Source organism: Dysidea avara, chromosome 1, assembly GCF_963678975.1.
Source record: "Dysidea avara chromosome 1, odDysAvar1.4, whole genome shotgun sequence".
In the NCBI taxonomy this organism is placed as follows: Eukaryota; Metazoa; Porifera; class Demospongiae; order Dictyoceratida; family Dysideidae; genus Dysidea; species Dysidea avara.
In genome coordinates this window covers 10,666,159-10,685,153 of record NC_089272.1, presented here as the reverse complement: position 1 = coordinate 10,685,153, position 18,995 = coordinate 10,666,159, and the positions used below count along the sequence as shown (strand labels likewise).

Here is an 18,995-nt window from a genome sequence, read left to right as displayed (position 1 = left end):
CTCTATTAGAGTATCTCGATCTTATATGCATTTTTTAAAGGGATGGGGGGGGGGGGGGGGGGGGGGGGGCGCACGTACCCCCCTAGATCCGCCACTGTTCACAGTATGGTGATAAGGTTGGGTGCATAGTCTGTCTATGCTGTAAGTCTGGAAAGAATCTGGACTTCTCAACCATCTGGCTGACGAGCGTCAAAATTTTCTGCAACATTTGGGAATTATATTGTGCCTTCTAGCCCATTACCAACTTTGTCTGTACTTTGGATGAACACAAGGTTATGATTAAAAAAAGAATGTATAATTTTGGAATGCAAATTTAAGGCAACATAGTGCAGCAGTGAAAAGACTGCTGCTGTTAGGTAACGTCAAAAGTTATCAACCATCTATTACTACATGACTTAGCATCAGAAAATAAAAAAAAATATTGGTGTTATCACCTGGCAATTTCAGTATTTTATAATATCGCATTTTTAGTTATGTATGAGAAAATGCAATATTATAAAATACTGTAATTGCCAACTGATAACACCAATATTTTCCTGATTTTCTGATGTAGTAATAGATGGTTGATAACTTTTGACGTTACAGCAGTCTTTTCACTGCTGCACTATGTTGCCTTTAATTTGCATTCCCATAGCTATGTCTGTCAGGGGCGTAGGGAGGGGGGATTCCGAGGGGTTCAGGAACCCCCCTCTAAAATTTAGACTACAGCATGCAGGACCCTAACATACCATCTAGTGTGGCAGGACAAAATAAGTGAGTAATATAAGGGTAATTCTCCCTATCCATCCATCCCAGACATCCACATTACGCTAAATGGTGTGAGAAACCTTCTTGCTGAGTGCGATACAACTAAATCCCCGGGTCCTGACAACATACATGCTGCATTTTAAAAACAAGTTGCTTCTGAAATAGCTCCTCTACTGACACATCTCTTCAATCAATCATTAAGAATTGGCACTGTACCTGACTCCTGGAAACAAGCTAAATTAAATGTAACCCCAATATACAAGAAGGGTGACAAGACTGATCCCAGAAACTATCGCCCAGTGTCTCTTACATCTTTGGTCTGTAAAACATTAGAACACATTTTAGTTAGCCAAATAATGAAACACCTCGAGTCAAACAACATATTAACTGATGTACAATATGGATTTAGATCAAAGCGATCATGTGAAGCCCAGCTATTTCTTGCAGTTGATGATTTTGCCAGAGCAGTTGATAACAAAGTTCAGGTTGATAAGGCTATCTTAGACTTTGCAAAAGCTTTTGATAAAGTTGCCCATGCTAGGCTAGCTCACAAGCTGAATTTCTATGGTATAAGAGGTGAATTGTTACAGTGGCTACAATCGTTTCTTACAAATCGTACACAAAAAGTAATCATTGATGGTAGGCAGTCTTCACCTTGCAGTGTAACATCAGGTGTACCACAAGGATCAGTGCTCGGTCCAGTGTTGTTTCTGATACATATAAATGATATTGTAACTAACATCCACAGTCAGTTGAGACTTTTTGCAGATGATTGTTTAGTTTATCGTCCTATCTACTCACCCGAAGATCATAAGATACTCCAAAGTGATCTTGACACATTATCATCATGGGCTGATATTTGGCAAATGGAATTTAATGTTTCAAAATGTTGCATCATGCAGATATCTACACTACATTCTGCTAGTGAGTTCTCCTATACAATGTACAAAATCCCCTTAGAAGTTGTTGAGAGACATCACTATTTGGGAGTACTTTTAGATAATAAGTTGTCATGGACCCCTCACATAAATTCAGTGTGCAATAAAGCAAATCGTCTACTGGGATTTTTGCGAAGAACTCTCCACCATTGTCCACCTCACTTAAAAGAACATGCATATAAACAGATCGTCTTGCCATCTATTGAATACTACTCTTCTATCTGGGATCCACATCAACAATCACTCATTCACAAGTTAGAGATGATACAACATCGTGCTGCACGTTTCGTGTTAAATAGACCTTGGAGAAGGAATCATAGGGACAGCATAACTGAAATGTTAGTGGAATTAAAATGGCCAACACTGGAAGATTGTAGGAACAGGCACGTCTGATGCTGTTGTTTAAGTTTGTAAACAAATTAATTTATGTTCCAAATCAGTATCTGCCAGTGTTATCTCCTGCAACAAGTACCAGGGCAAACTATCCCTTGGAGCTATTACAGTTGTATGCCAGAACAAATCGATATAGTAACTCTTTCTTACCAAGATCAATACCAGACTGGAACAATTTAGATATGGAAGATCTTGACAATATAGACTTAGCTACTTACTTTCAAGAACCGTTTGCAAAATGCATAGACACTAAAATTTTGTTTTTGTACATTAGCGATTTACCCAATGGGTTTTGCTAATCAATAATAATAATAATAATAATAATATAATGTATGGCACAGCACAACATTTGCATTCATCGAAGGATTTACAGAGGTAACAAATTACATGAGCCCTCTTCAAAACGATCGATATACTCTAATAGAGCAGTCAGGTATACCCTAATAAAATATGCATGTGAATATCCATATCCATATGTTAAGGAATTAGTGAAGTTTATCAGACATTCTAACATTAAATGCAAAACTGAGCATGACCTTATACAGTGTATAAAGATATAGAACTCCAATAATTGTTATGCAAAATGAATCTATGCTATGCATATTTTGTAGTTAATTATAATGTTTTGAGTGCAAGTCATTCTATTTGTATCAGTGGATTCATGGTTCCTATACCAGTGTGATAATTATCACTTACAGATTACTATAATGTGTCTCTATGTGTTATGCTGTTTGTTTCCACTAGGCAGCTTTATCTAGTACTAGCTTCATCCCAAAGGCACTTATATGCTTTATAATTAGTGTACTTTTTGCATAAAATATAGCAATTTGCTGAGTTTTGATTCATTAAAATATTGAAAGTCTCTCAGCAGCTAGGGGCTGCGCCCCCAGACCCCTGCTTCTGATAACTCTATACTGCTCTTGGAACCCCCCCTTCAAAAAATCCTGGCTACGCCCCTGTATGTATATCTTCAGGTGTAGGGCGACCACCCTTGTTTTACTACATTTTATTTCTTTGATCCCTAATCAAACTTAAAATTCGTAATATTTCTTTGTACTTGATTGTTTATATTTTTTGTAATAATATTAAGGCTAGTGAACCAAAATTATTGTATCAAAAGAAAGGATGGAACCAGACATATCATAAAATAAATGGTGTCTAAACTAACACACACCCAACTACCAAAAAGTGAAGTGACCATTATGCTTTGTTTTCAGCTATGTTCAGCCTGTTACAACAAATCTAGTATAAGAAGTGCCTCTGCAAGTAATCTGAGCAGTCACTATGGAAAATATAACTAGTTATACATGATAGCTAGGAAGCACAGGGAAGCCACAATGTGCTACTGCAAATTACACCTTGCAACTGTCAGCAAAGAGAAACGGGACACAAAGGTAAGTTCATGATGCATCCATTGTACGTATTGTCACAGTGTGGTATGGTAAAAGGCATGTACCTGTTGGACTGAAGCAACATCTAACAGTAAAAAATCAGGCCCGTAATCGTTACTAAGTTACTGACAGATTAACAATCAATTCTTTAATCAAATCAGCACATAAAGCAAAGTAACAGCAACACAGCAAAAAAGTGGACCAGTAACAAATGAAAATATCTGTCTCTATTTATACTACAGCACTAGCTAGACTATTCTTTAATTTATCTTCATCCAGTTTGTTGTCACCTTTAGAATGTTTATTATTTCACAGGTTACAGTTTTCTCCAGTTACACTGGTCTAAAGGCATCAGGCAGTTAGTTATTTAGTCAGTCAGTCAGTAGAAAATTCCACAGAATAAAACAATTATTTTATAACAACCTATATAGGAAATATTTCGGGTCACACTAAAGACACTTATACATGGGTTTGATTTACCTAACCAATACCGCCAAGGTGCAATGAAGGTATTGTGCAATACTTCTTGTGAGTAAGTGCAAACCTCATCATACTGTATGATAGAACCTTGTGGTTATCAATCATATAATTATGTTATTGATATCGTCATGGATTTAAAATATTCTGTACACTGTGACTAAAGAAACCTGTGAAGTGTCTTTGAAAGGTTCCACTATATCCTATTATATATTGTTGCTACTAGCTAACAAGTGAATGTGGAAGTGAGAGTTTTAGCTGTGTAACTATCATCCTAGCAACATAGAGCGTCTTTAATAAATGTGCATTTTAAGAAGAAAGTTTTATAGCTACAGTGAATATCACAAAGTGGTGTGATGTATGATGTAAAAGTTAATATTGTTGTTGATACTACAAATTCAGTTTAATGTTTTAGTACCCAATTAAACTGCATAACACATTCACATTAAGATGATTCCTCAAAAACATTTAATAACACAAGTTCTTGAAATGTGGTTCATTTGTAATGACCCACTAAAAATATCCATGCAAAAAGCTAAGCTATAATATAAAATGGGTGCAGCCTTATAACCTGGGTGAAAAAAGTTGTAAAATCAAAGGTGGCAGCACCAAGAACTGGCTGCAAATGCATACTTCTAAAAACACTGCTATAAGAGGTGGAACAATACAATCTGCTTCCAGATCAAATGACGCTCTATAAATGTTGAACACAGTGCTGTAAGGAATGGTGGTGTTATATCTGGTATTGCATTTGTAAGGAACTCCAGGGACGATTTTAGGGGGTTTCTGTGGTTTTCAGAAACCTCTTTGGAGCTGAGCTTACTTCAGAACAGCTGTCCGACCTTTAATAGGAAACTAGTAATATACTGATTCCTCCTTAACTACAACTATAAACCAATATAGCTATATAGGACATAACACACAAATCATACTCACCAATGCTCATCTGCTCTCACTGATGCTTTCATTATTCTTGCAGTAACACTTAAGGATCACAAGTATTTTGAGTGTACAAGATCACAATACTCTAATAGAACAGTCATCTACTCTAATAGAACATTCAGTTAATGTTAGGTTCCAGTTCAGCCAGGGTGCAATTTATCCACACCTATCTGCAATTTAGCTATGTATCTTTACAAATTTATGTAAAGCCTGATATCTACACTTAATGTCATTAAGGAATACTGTATTCATGTGCAAGCACCACAGAAATTGTTCTCAAATTCAGCCTCAACCTTCAAAAATTTCTGTAGGGCGTACCCTATTATTGTGATTTGTACACTAAGATGCAGTTGACGATTCATAGATGCTTCCTGAATGTTAACAACATCATATGACTTTGTGGTCTTTGCCCCCATCCCAACGCAAGGTACTGTTCTGTTAGAATACTGTTCTCCACCCTTGTTAATTCATATTTCAGGACTATATATAACAATTTTATAGGAACATCAAATTCTTCTTGCTGTTCTGTGCAGCTGAAAGCTGATAGCAAACTATCAGCAACTACTGCTGCATAATCATATTACTATACTTGCTATTTTGTAAACATAACTGAGCATGCTAGTGTTGCTGTAGATAACCAGTTCCTACTTGTTATTAACATAATAGTAAACCTGAACCACAGAGCAAACAGAAAAGGATATAGAAGGTGATGGAAATAGTGAATGAAGGAGAAATTCCAAGTAGCTATGAAGAAGCAAAGAGTTGATAAACAGAATCATAAAGCTAGCTAAATATAAAGAAAGATTCAATAGATCAATCTATCATAATAAAATGTAAATGCTAGTGAGCATCAGTAGATCAGAGACTCAGTATATACATTTGAAACAGTAAATTATATTTTTCAAGCATTGTAAAATTAAAACCTTGTCAGTGTCCCAGACCTCTGCATCTGAGTCCTACTACCACTGGAAACCTCCTTATAAAAATCTTAGATCCACCTCTGGAACTCTGCAGTATTGCCACAAAACATGAGTTAAGGAATTATATACTGCACAAATCAAGTATACATACTCCTTGGCCAGGACATGCTAAAGTTTCATAATTTAAATTTTGTTAACAACAGTATCATGGGTTGAGGTATATACTGTTGTTATGATTACAAATATTCTGTACTGTGACTACAGAAACTGTCTTAAGAGAACTATAACACCCTATGTACTAACAAGCCAATGTGGAGGTGAGAGCTTTTCCTGAGTGTACATTATCATGCAAATGGGGAGGAGGCATATGAATTTTATTTGTTCTAGCTGTTCAATTAAATTTACTGGCCCTAGGAAATGACTTATACAAATCTATTAGAAAGGAAAGTGACTCCTTAGCTCATTTATGGGTAATGATGACATGTATGTACAACAATGATATAGCTAGTGAATCATTGATATCTGAGTGCCAATTTGCCAAAATGTCAGAAGGGACTATTCACTAAATAAAAAAAAGTTATAAGAGTATATTTTGTATGTGCTCTACTAGGATAAGTCTATGCTTTAATAGAGTAACTGAATGCAACTCTGTATATATACCAATGTGTTTATAATAATAATTATGCTGCAGCAGAACCACATTTATACCCATCTAGTATTTGAAAACTGATAACAAAGTGTTGATATGTGGGTGCAGCCAGGGTTAATCCCAATTGAGTTCAATAAAAACATGTCAATAAGATGAGATGAACAAAATTCTGAATTTGTTAAGTATAGCTAAATGTGTGGTCAGTATTGAGCTGCTTTGTACTTCTTTCAACTGAATGCATTACAGTGGAAGCTCAGTTATCCAGACCCACTTAATATCCAGAATTTTGGTTAATCAAACTTTGTTTTGATTTTATTGCTTATCCTCATTCCTCACAGTAGTCAGCAGAGCCGTTCTTCCCTACTGGAGCACACATACATACAACAGGGTACAAAATCAAAAACACAAGCAGCCATACAAATACACAAACAATATAAACACAAGAAACTAATTATAATCGCCTTAAAATTAATTACTTTGACTGCTGAAATAAAAGAGAATGCAAAGGAATTATAATTACAATTAATTGGAATAGATTTCATGAGTGAATTCCACCATGTTGTAGCAGAGGAACGGAAATATTTTTGGTGGTTGATAAATGGTAACTAAGTGGGTTGGCAAAACAGTCTTTACACCGTGTGGTGTAACTATGCTGTGATCCGAACGAAATAGGAGGATTGAGGAGCAAATAAGGTTGTTTATCATGATGGCAGTGATGATACATGGCACAGGATGACGTAAACATAATCTGGTGTGAGCCAGTTTAATTGGCGACGATGTAAGGAGACATAACCATATTTATTTTCTCAAACACAAGGTTATTTGAACTGTTCTATTTTATAGACGCTGAAGATGTTCCACTTGTGACCATGAATTGTCAAGAGGTGTCCCCCACAGGCAAAGCATAGGGACTCAGCTACTATGGAATAACTGCTCTTTTAGAGTAGTGACTGTTCTATTAGGGTAGTTGATAATGCTGATAATTTAAATACACAGTTTTGGACTTTTCAGACTTATGGACCTCTTGGGTTCGGATAACTGAGGTTCCACTGTACATATATGTTGCTATATAGTCATATTGGAGATTTACTGGGTTAAACAGCTACCATAACAACTATAACTCACTGTCACTAACTGATCACCAATGGTCAACAGACCAATTCGTAAAGCTAGCTCACTTAATGAATCAATGCACTTATGACCACATATATTATTATTAATGGAACGTAATCACGTACCCTACAAACAGTGTACAGTGTGAAAATTATTGTTAGTATGTCATGCATGTCATGTTATCGTTATATATACCACTTTAGCGTGGGCGTTCAACGGTGCCGCTCGGTATTTAACTCGCATATTGCTTGGGCAATATCAATCATGGGAAAAAGCGATTTGCCAATGACTTTGATGCCTAGTCAGTTCAAAGAAACGATACGCTTTGACTTGTTATATTGAGCGACATAGAGCTATGCATTGTGGGACTCGATTTTGTAGTGGTTGCTAAACTGAGTATATTCTCTAAGATGGACTAGTTGGTTGTTAGTAAAGGATAATGAAGGCACAAAATAATTGTTTGGGTGATCATGGATGCGTATTTCTAGTCTCGCGTGGCCAGACCCACTCTTCGCGTGGCGCTTATCGATTGATAATTATAAGTGCCTAGCTCTCGCAGCTAGGCGCTTATAATTATCAATTGATAAGCGCTGCACGAAGAGTGGGCCTGGCTACGCGAGACTAGCGTATTTCTACCCATCGCATATCAGCCTTTGAACAGACCACAGAACTAGTCTCGCGTAGCCAGACCCTTTTCTTTCTCTTGTGTGGGGGCAGGAAAGAAAAGGGTCTGGTGAACATAGTATAGCATTGTCATAGGACTATCCCGAGATTGTGGGGATTTTACTGTGCAGCTTCCGGATTGTTGATTGGTACGAATGACGGGATTTGCTAATATTTGCATCCTGTTACTGAAATATCTATGGTAACAGGATGCAAATGCAGCAGATCATGTCTTTTGCACTAAACAACAATCTGGAAGCTGTGCAGTAGAATCCCCACAATCTCGGGATGGCCCAACGACAATGCTATACTATGTTCACCAGACCATTTTCTTTCCCTGCCCCCACACAAAAGAAAGAAAAGGGCCTGGCTACACGAGACTACCACAGAACGGAAAAACTACTACTGCAATGCTGAAATAGGTTAGTAACTTACAGTCCTAAGTACTTAACTTAATATAATAACTTACTTACTGTCCCAATAGCGAAGTTAGTTGGCTTAACTTAGTACAAAAATGATAGCAATATCCCATAATCGCAAGTTTTCTAACATAGTGTGTTGAAGCATAGTAACGTAATAATGACATTTTAATGTATGGACAATGTTTTGATGGCTATTAGCCCACGCTTTTAAAACCACGATCGATTTTCAGATGCTACTGTATAAAAAAAATGGGATGAGTTCTCATTAGTTCTTTCACCTATTAGGTGAGTGCGCCCCAAGTAATATATATCACTTATACCATGTTGCTTGGGATTTTGCTGACATATGCACCCACAGCCCTTGGGCCTGTGGCCCTCGGGCTTTGGATGTATGTATCAGCAAATCCTCGCAACCATGGTATAACTATTAAATATACAGTATTATTGCTAAAGGTGCCATCTAGCTGTATGATGTATTTATCAATATCAAAAGGGGTGCCCACCAGAATTAATTATGTGTCAATTATATGTGAGTGAAAACAAAATGACCACCATAAACAGGGGCGGATTTAGGGAGGGGGAGAAGCTAAGGGGGCTGTAGCCTCCCCTTTCCTTTCTAACGTAGTGCTTGGCCAATAAAACCCTAAATCTTCTATGTGCATCAAAAGCAGACTTATTTCAGGAACTATGCATCACTACCAACACAAATAATGTCTATGTAACTATACCTATTGTTCAACTCTGTTCCAGGAGAATATAGCTTCCTTTTCCTCAAGAATTCTTCAAAAACAAGTTTCTATTGTAGGTTGCATCTCCAGTTACAAAAGTTTTAATTGTGGATTTTGTTTTATTCAGATGATTGGCAGTGTTTTCCACTATGGCTATGAGAGGTGATTAGCGTGGTTTTTAAAATGAATCAAAAGTGTTAGTTGGTTTACTTGGTAAGGTTAGATATATCAGCTTCAGCATATTATGTAGCTAGCTACCAACTCAGCCATTTAACAAACTGTATAGTCTTTTGGTAATTTGTAGTTTTGTACTATAGCATATTCACCCACTTTTGTCTTTGAATGTAAAATCTGTATCAGTTACCTTCTGATATGACCCTATACTGTTGGTTATGGTGCCTTGCATTTGTAGCTAGCCTATAGTTCAGTCTTCATAACCCGGCAGATATAATAAGTTGACTATCACAACAGCAAATTCAGAAAGCCCATAAATGCAAATATAGTTGCACTTTGCTAAGGATTGCCAATGGACTAACTAATAGCTATTAGCATTCAGTACACATGGCTAACAAAGTGTCACTAGGCTAAGGAACATACATATAATTGTGACATTCAACACCACTAGTACTTAGCTATACATGTTTCTGCCTCACAGATTTAGCTGATTAGAAGAGGAGCTGATACATTATGGCATATACCTAGCTATATCTAAATGGTTGGTAGCTACAAATGAAAAGATTATTATGCATGCACGGTAGCTATACTCAGCATATTGCAATCAGTCTTGATTTAATGGAAAAGTAAAATTTGAATGATATATAATATACTGATAATTTCCACTGAAAAACTTCAAAATACTCTCAGATTCACCTTTAGAGGGCCTAATTTTCAAACATTTCCTGGGGGGGGCATGCCCCCAACCCCCCCTAGGTTGGCATGCTTCACATGCTAGTGTGCTTCACACACTAACGTAGTCACAATTTCAAATAGCTAATTTGATCGTGGATACTACATGATTTACAATTAGGGCCTTGTGAGAAGGATGGGTATCTTCTAATGTCTGGCTAGTTACCTTTGTCCCTTAGTCCCCCCTTTCAAAAAATCGTAGATCCGCCCCTGATAAATGAACTAGTGGTTCCACTATAGTTACATTTACATCATACACTAAATATGCTGTGAAATATACTTGAAGTTTAGTTGTCAATAGATATGTAGTGTTCAGTTTGTTTAGAAATGTTACTGATGATAGCAGTCAGATGAATATCCTACAGTGTAGCTACTTCACAAGAACTCCTTTTAGTTGAAAATTTAAAAAGATGATGGAAAATTTGTCTGCGATGTATACCACTGCAACCACCAATAATTCTGTTTGGTAGGCATCACCATCATAATACTAGAACATACTCTTCGCTATAATCTGCCTAGATGTACCATTTAACATTTTCACAGAGACATTTTCATTACAGAAACTCACAGTCATTATGGTAGAATGCTGTTATTAAATGACAGTCACTCTATTTTGTTTTAATGTAATTTATTCAATCATCTTTGTAACTTGCCTAACTAACTATTACTTTTAAAGTTAGTTGGTTGTATAATACAAGTGACAGAATGCAAATATTCCATCACAGTACTGAGATATGACTTGTTATGTGATAGGGTGTAGTTTGTGCCCACATGCCCTACTTTTATATTTTTACAGAAATTAATATGAATATTGGTTGGAAGTGTACCAAAGCTGTAAGCTATTGTTAAAATACAAAAATTGCTTAAGATGGGCATTTTATGGGATCAGATTTATACTGCATGCTTACAAATTAACATGCTTCACACTCTTTATATTGTGTCCATAATCTTAAAAGCAGCTTGTAAACACTACTACACTAACAATCATATTTTAAAACCACAAATAATACACTGATGCAATATTTACAATACCTCATGACTACTGTACATGGATGTCATTACATGATACATACAATTTACAATATTTTCCAAAAGTATGCACTAAAGGCAGACGAGTTGTAATATCATAAGCAAGTTAAGAAAAGTCAATTAAGGGAGACCATGCAAGCTTTGAAAAACCTTGTGGATAAGTTGTAGTAGTTATATATTTGCACAGTTGTACTAAAGTCTTTAAATTGATATAATACATGCAGTGGAAAGTATAACAATACTTCCAAGCCTCAACTCTATAGAATTGTCACTGTGCAAAATATATGTATATTGTTTAATCATACGGTTAACAATTATACAGCATATGCTTGGCATATTGCTTGCATGTGTTTTAGATGTGTACTGTATTGTGCACTCAGTAAATAAAGCTAAAATTTCATGCCACTTATTACATTTTACTTTCTATGTTTATGCTATATAATATATAGATGGATCAACAGTCAATAATGTAGAGTCATGTTAAGTTAACAGAGTAGACTATGTGAGTAAGCCAGTAGGCTAGAATAATATATCACGTGCAATTACATGCTTAATATTACTGATACTCTGTTGAGCTGTACAGCTAGTTAAATGTTGAGCCGAAACTCGAATTTGTTGTATTTACTGCAAATTACACTGCTTGAAGTTTCTTAGTTTACTAGGGTGGTATATACCCATGCAGTATATGGAATAGTTAATTGTTTGTTATTTTAGTAGTTTTTCAGTAAACTCGCATTCACTGATGTTTTACTGTGAGTTTAAAACTTAGTAAAACAATTATGTTCCATATACTTAAAGTTACTGACATTTTACTATCAGTATAACTGGGTACAACTACAGTAAAGCACCTTAACAAATTAGTAAACTAAGAACCTTCAAGCAGTATTAATGCATTGTTCTTTACGGTACTATTAAATCTATATTTTTAATAAAGTTCTACTATATATATCCATCCTGCATGTCGGTCGTAGCATCTTGTACAGCTATAATTACTATTACCACCACCATCACTACTACTACTACACGCACACATGTATAACATTATTATTCACTTTGTATATAAAATGAATTGGGTTTTAGCCACCAGTACAAAGAATTTTAAGCTCAATAAAGGATCAAAGAAACAAAAAAGTAGATATAATAGTGTACCCTATATCCCATGACTGAATTAGGGTCTGCTAGTGTATTTTCAGGTGTAGGCAATTTCCCATGTTTCACTGCTTACTTTTTTAATCCCTAATTGAACCTAATTTTTCCTTAAACTTGTTTGTTTACTTTTTTGTAACATTATTATGACTGGTGAGCACATGCATACTGCATTAGAATAAAAATAGCTGTAGCAGGCTGATTGCCTTCATCAGCCCAATGGCGCAGTAGCCAGCCCATTACACATTGTAAACAAAGAACACTATGAGATGGACTGCTGCAGTCACAACAGAAAACGTGAACAATTCCCATAACAAACATAGAGAAGTCATCACATGGTGCTACTATGAATTGACAACTTGCGCTGTGATCAAATATAAATGGGACACAAAGAAGGACAGAGGTAAGTGTGCTTATCTGTAGGCATTGTCAGTCAGTCAGGCACAAATTTTCACTGAATAATTTTTTAGAAATTTTGTAGCAACTTATTGGAAGTATTTCAGGTTGCACTGAAGGTTCTTTTGCGCTTGATTATACTCAACCATTACTGCCAAGGTGCCAGAATGGTATTGTGAAGCTGCATGGTTTCTGGTCAATACATCTTACAGAACTTCATGATCCCTAATATACAGTATACTACTGTACTGTATAATACAATCATTGACAATTTTGCTACATAATAATCTATGTGCATGATTTTGAGTACATAATAATATGCATGTGTACATTCTGTAGCTTATCCCTATAATTATACAGACAGGTAGTCAGTAAAAAAATTTCTGAAGATAATATTATTTGACTAGTTTTACTGCAATTGCTGGCACCTAAAAAATATAGACCTCAACAAAGTGTCTGGCATAATAATAGCTGGATGACAAGAAAATGAAGTTTGCATCAAACATGAATGGAAAGCTGTAAGAGATTGAACTGTTTTATTTGTTAGTGTGATTTTTGTAATGGTGATTTTTGTAGTTGCATAACTTGTAGAGTAGGCACATTTTGTAGGTGTTGTAATGCTGCTTTAGGAATTTTGATTTTGTTGTTGTGTACTGTAAGGTTAGGATTTTTTGTTTGTTTTTCTGCATGCATGCTTTGTAATATAGGATAGAATTTTGTGCATAGTTTTGTACCTATAAATACTTTGAATCAATGAATAAAAGTTAGTTTTTGTTAGTCAAAGCTCAGTGAACTATTTACGAGTAAAGTCCAGCGTGACAGTTAGCCCCGCTGTGACATTTGGTGACAGGAGTGTTTCTTTAGCTACCCAGCTAGCTACTTTCGTGACTGTATGCCAAAGCCACGCCGGAAACCAGTCGCCAAGATGTCAAACACTACAGCCCTAGAAGACATGGTTCGAATGTTAGTAGAAGAGCGTGCTTCTCGCGAGGAAGAGATTGTTACTGAGAGAAAACTCCGCCAGGCTGAAATGGAACAACGGGAGAAACTTGTTACAGCACAGATGCAACAGATGCGGGACCACATGCAAGCCCTAATGGATGTGGCAACAAGTAAGGAGAAAGCCCCACCACCCCGCAATTCATTAGAAGTTAAGCTTGTGCCCCTCTCAGCTAAGGATGACATCGAAGCGTACTTAGTGACTTTTGAACGCGTCATGCAAGCTCACGAGATCCCAGAAAACCGATGGGCAATTCACCTCGCCCCACAACTAACTGGTAAAGCTCAACTGGCGTATGCAGCTGTTTCGCCAGCTGACGTGGGAGATTACAGTGCAGTTAAGGAAGCTATCTTAGCTCGATATGACATTAATACAGAAGCTTATCGCCGACGATTTCGTACTGCTACTCGAGGCCGTGAAGAGTCTTTCCGTGAACTGTCTATAAGATTGATGGACTTACAGAACAAGTGGCTTCGAGAATGTACTACAATGGCTCAAATGAAGGAGATGGTTGGCCTCGAACAGCTGCTGGAAGCTCTACCACCGGACATGCGGGCATGGGTGCGAGATAAGAAGCCAAAAACCTGCCAGGAAGCTGGTGAACTTGCTGATGAATATGTACAGACCAGGCAAACAGTAGGTGCTGTAGGAGGTAGTGATCGCAAGCTGCCTGTTGTTAATCAGAGGCGATGCTATAGTTGTGATCGGACAAGACACTTTACTAAAGACTCCGGGGAACAGAAGTGAGAATAAAAATACAGAAGCCAATTCTGTGGTGAGAATGGACGTGTCTAAGGAACCAAAGAGTAAGAGTAGCATTAGTGCAGCTGACTCTAAGGGGAAGTCTACAGAACTAAGCCATGTGAAGTGCTACAATTGTGGAGAAAGAGGCCACATTGCAACCACTTGTCCGGCAAATCCGACAAAGGCAAATATGTTCTGTAGGGGTGAGCAGCAGCAATTATCAGTTAGTAAGGCTTCCTCTGTGTGTCGGAGTGGCCAAATTGGTGACATTACTGTTGATAACATTGTGTTAGATACAGGTTGTAGCAGAACCATGGTGAGAGAGGACCTGGTCCATGAAGGACAGTACCTTAAAGGAGATGCTATCACTATTAGATGTGCCCATGGTGACACCGTACTGTATCCGGTGGCTAAACTGGAGATGGAGGTAGATGGACTACTACTGAGTGTGGAAGCAGCAGTATCCAAAACACTCCCAGTGCCAGTATTGTTAGGCACCGATGTGCCAGAGTTGGACAAATTATTGGGTATAGCTGATGTCCGGCCATATACTTCAGAACAGAGTTTAATGGTAGTGACTAGGGCTCAGTCTCTCAGACAAACACAAGAAGATGTGGCTATGGAAGAGAGTGAACAACAGTGTGGGGTGAAGCCAAGTGTGCCTCTTGTTGGCAGTGAATTTGATGAAGAACTATTTTTGTTAACCAGAGATAAACCTAAGAAGACCAGAAGCCAGAAGCGTGCAGACTGTCAACATCATCAGACATTAGCACAGCAGGCACCGACACCCCCACTGAGTGTATCTACAGATGAGTTGAGGAGACTACAGCGAGAAGATACTACTTTGGCTGGAGCACGTAAGTTTGCAACTAACCCTGATTCTCTCTCTGTAGGTGATTTCTATTGGAATGATGGGCTGCTATACCACCAGTGGAAGCCATCCAAGAAAGCACCAGAACTTGTGATAGAACAATTAGTCTTACCTGTACAATGTTGTTCAAAAGTGTTAGAACTGGCTCACAATATTCCGTTGGCTGGCCATCTGGGGAAGGACAAAACTAGACAGAGAGTGGCACAGCAATTTTTTTGGCCAACCTTATGCAAAGATGTGGAGGAGTTTTGTCGTTGTTGTCCACAGTGCCAGAAGTCTGGTCACAAGAAAGTGCCCAAAGCTCCTCTAGTGCCACTACCAATTGTTGCAACTCCATTCCAGAAAATAGCCATGGACATAGTTGGTCCATTACCCAGAAGCCGGAGTGGAAATCGCTATGTGTTAGTGATATGTGACTATGCCACACGTTATCCGGAGGCCATACCAGTTCGGAGTATAGATGCTGAGAACATTGCTGAAGAACTGATTAAGTTGTTTGCTCGTGTTGGCATTCCTCAGAGCATCTTGACAGACCAAGGTAGCAACTTCACATCTAAACTCCTAATGGAACTCTACAGACTGTTGAGGGTGCAGGGAATACGAACTAGTCCATACCACCCACAAACTGATGGGCTGGTAGAACGATTCAACCAAACCCTCAAGCTGATGTTAAGGAAAGTTATTGATAAGGAAGGTAAAGATTGGGACAAGTTACTGCCATATTATGTTCTTTTTGCTTACAGAGAAGTTCCCCAAGCATCTACAGGGTTCTCACCATTTGAACTGTTATATGGACGGAGTGTCAGAGGACCACTGTCAGTATTAAAAGAGTCCTGGCAAGCAGCAGAGTCCCAAGATGTTAGTGTGGTGTCATACATCCTAGACATTAGAGAAAAGTTACAACAGATGTCAAAATTAGTAGAGCAGAATCTGACAAAGGCTCAGATGGATCAGAAGTACTGGTATGATAAGAATGCAAGACACAGAGAATTTCAGCCAGGAGACCAAGTGTTAGTCCTACTCCCCACCTCTACTAGTAAGTTGTTAGCTCAGTGGCAAGGCCCATATGAGGTGGTGAAACGTATTGGAGAAGTGGACTACTTGATTGACATGCACGACAGAAGGAGAAAGAGGCGAGTTTTTCATGTGAACATGCTTAAACTGTTTCATTGCCTTACAGAGAACACTGAGATCAGTTTATGGGTTGAGGAGCAGTCAGGAGAATCAGATAATGACATGCTGGAGGATACAGTACCAGCCTGGACTGAGCAACAGAGTGGACAACCAACTATTGGGTCACAGTTACGGAGCAATCAACAGAGCCAGTTGCAGCAACTGCTTGAGGAATTTACTGATGTGCTCCAATCCAAACCCGGCAGAACATCCCTAGTGGAACATTTTATTGATACAGGAAATGCTAGTCCAATTCGCCGCCCTCCTTATCATGTACCACATGCTTATCGTGATTCAGTGAAGGCTGAGTTGGATCAGATGCTGGAAAGTGGGATAATAGAACCATCATCCAGTCAGTGGGCAGCTCCATTAGTGTTGGTCAAAAAGAAAGACAGCACATTGAGGCTATGTGTTGACTACCGTCGTTTGAATAGTGTATCTAGAGTTGATGCTTACCCGATGCCTCGCATCGATGACTTATTAGACCGTTTGGGAAAAGCAAAGTTTATTTCAACAATGGACCTGACACGAGGGTATTGGCAAGTCCCAGTGGCTGAATCAGATCGTGATAAGACAGCCTTTCACTCACCCTTTGGTTTCTTTCAGTTCAGAATGATGCCATTTGGCCTACAGGGAGCCCCTGCAACATTCCAAAGGATGATGGACTGTCTCCTACATGGGCTCCAATCATTTTTGGCTGCTTATTTAGATGACCTAGTGATTTTTAGTGAAACATGGGAAGAGCACCTTGAACATTTACGCTCAATTTTGTCACGGTTGAGAGAATCTGGCTTAACAGCTAAGCCAAGCAAGTGTCAGTATGCTATGGAACACTGTATATACCTTGGCCACGTTGTGGGAGGAGGCATAGTGAAACCAGAAACTGACAAACTAAGAGCAGTGAGAGAGTTACCAGTCCCTACTGATAAGACACAAGTGAGAATGTTTCTCGGTATTACTGGATACTACAGGAAGTTTCTGCCAAATTATGCTTCAGTGGCAACCCCCCTGACTGACTTGACCAAGAAGAGTGCACCAAATAGAGTAGTCTGGACTGAACAATGTCAGCAAGCCTGGCAGAGACTGAAGGATTTACTATGTTCAGCCCCTGTTCTGAAAAGCCCTGATTTCTCCCAACCATTTATCCTCCAAACTGATGCATCAGAGAGAGGAGTTGGAGCAGTACTCAGTCAAGTGGACAACATGGGAAAAGACCACCCAGTAGCATACTATAGCAAGAAGTTGTTACCCAGAGAGGTTCGTTATTCCACTGTAGAAAAAGAATGTCTGGCAATTAGACTGGCCACAGATTTTTTCAGAGTCTACTTACTGGGTCGTTTATTCACAATCCAAACGGATCATCGGGTTTTACAGTGGCTGGACCGCCTTAAGGACACTAATCCAAGATTAGCAAGGTGGAGTTTAGCATTACAACCTTACCAGTTTGTGGTGGAGCATCGAGCAGGAATACTTAATGGCAATGCTGATGCTCTATCAAGAGTACCAGCAAACTAGTTTGCTGCTGGAGAAGGAGGGAGGAGTGTAAGAGATTGAACTGTTTTATTTGTTAGTGTGATTTTTGTAATGGTGATTTTTGTAGTTGCATAACTTGTAGAGTAGGCACATTTTGTAGGTGTTGTAATGCTGCTTTAGGAATTTTGGTTTTGTTGTTGTGTACTGTAAGGTTAGGGATTTTTGTTTGTTTTTCTGCATGCATGCTTTGTAATATAGGATAGAATTTTGTGCATAGTTTTGTACCTATAAATACTTTGAATCAATGAATAAAAGTTAGTTTTTGTTAGTCAAAGCTCAGTGAACTATTTACGAGTAAAGTCCAGCGTGACAGTTAGCCCCGCTGTGACAAAAGCTGACTCAGTTGAACATTACAATTGCAGATTGTGTTCTTGCTATGTATGTGCAACACTTAGTATTATAGAAAATGAATAATATTGTACCTTTACATCTACATTTTGAGTACTTAATTTGACATCAGAATTTACTTTTAAATTAAATAGCATTTATAATAATAATATACATAAAGTATAAAGTTATACGACCACATTTTCAAGTCATTGATGACTGCTGTAGCTGCTGCTGTCACTACCAGAAGCAGATGGGTCCTGCATGGTAGTTCTCTGGCTTAGTGGTGGAGGAGTGCGTGATGATGGTGTTGAGTGATAGTGTGGTGGAACTGGTCTGTGGGCTAACTGTACTCACTTCTAGTACAACTGGGCACTGACCAGGCTATAGGAGAAGAAAGATAAGAAAGAGTCTATACTGTATTTAAAATGAAACATTTCTAATAACTAGAGGATAGTCTATCCACTATGATACATACCTCTGAGAC

At 38.1% G+C, this 18,995-nt stretch overlaps 1 protein-coding gene across 1 annotated transcript; it reads left to right on the top strand.

Moving 5' to 3' along the window:
* The first annotated feature begins 14,575 nt into the window (after positions 1–14,575).
* On the top strand, positions 14,576–16,301 carry LOC136256045 (uncharacterized). The gene is made up of 2 exons (XM_066048965.1): positions 14,576–16,169; positions 16,219–16,301. The coding sequence occupies exons 1-2, from the start codon at positions 14,642–14,644 to the stop codon at positions 16,299–16,301; spliced, it is 1,611 nt and encodes a 536-aa protein (XP_065905037.1). The 5' UTR covers positions 14,576–14,641.
* Positions 16,302–18,995: the final 2,694 nt, after the last annotated feature.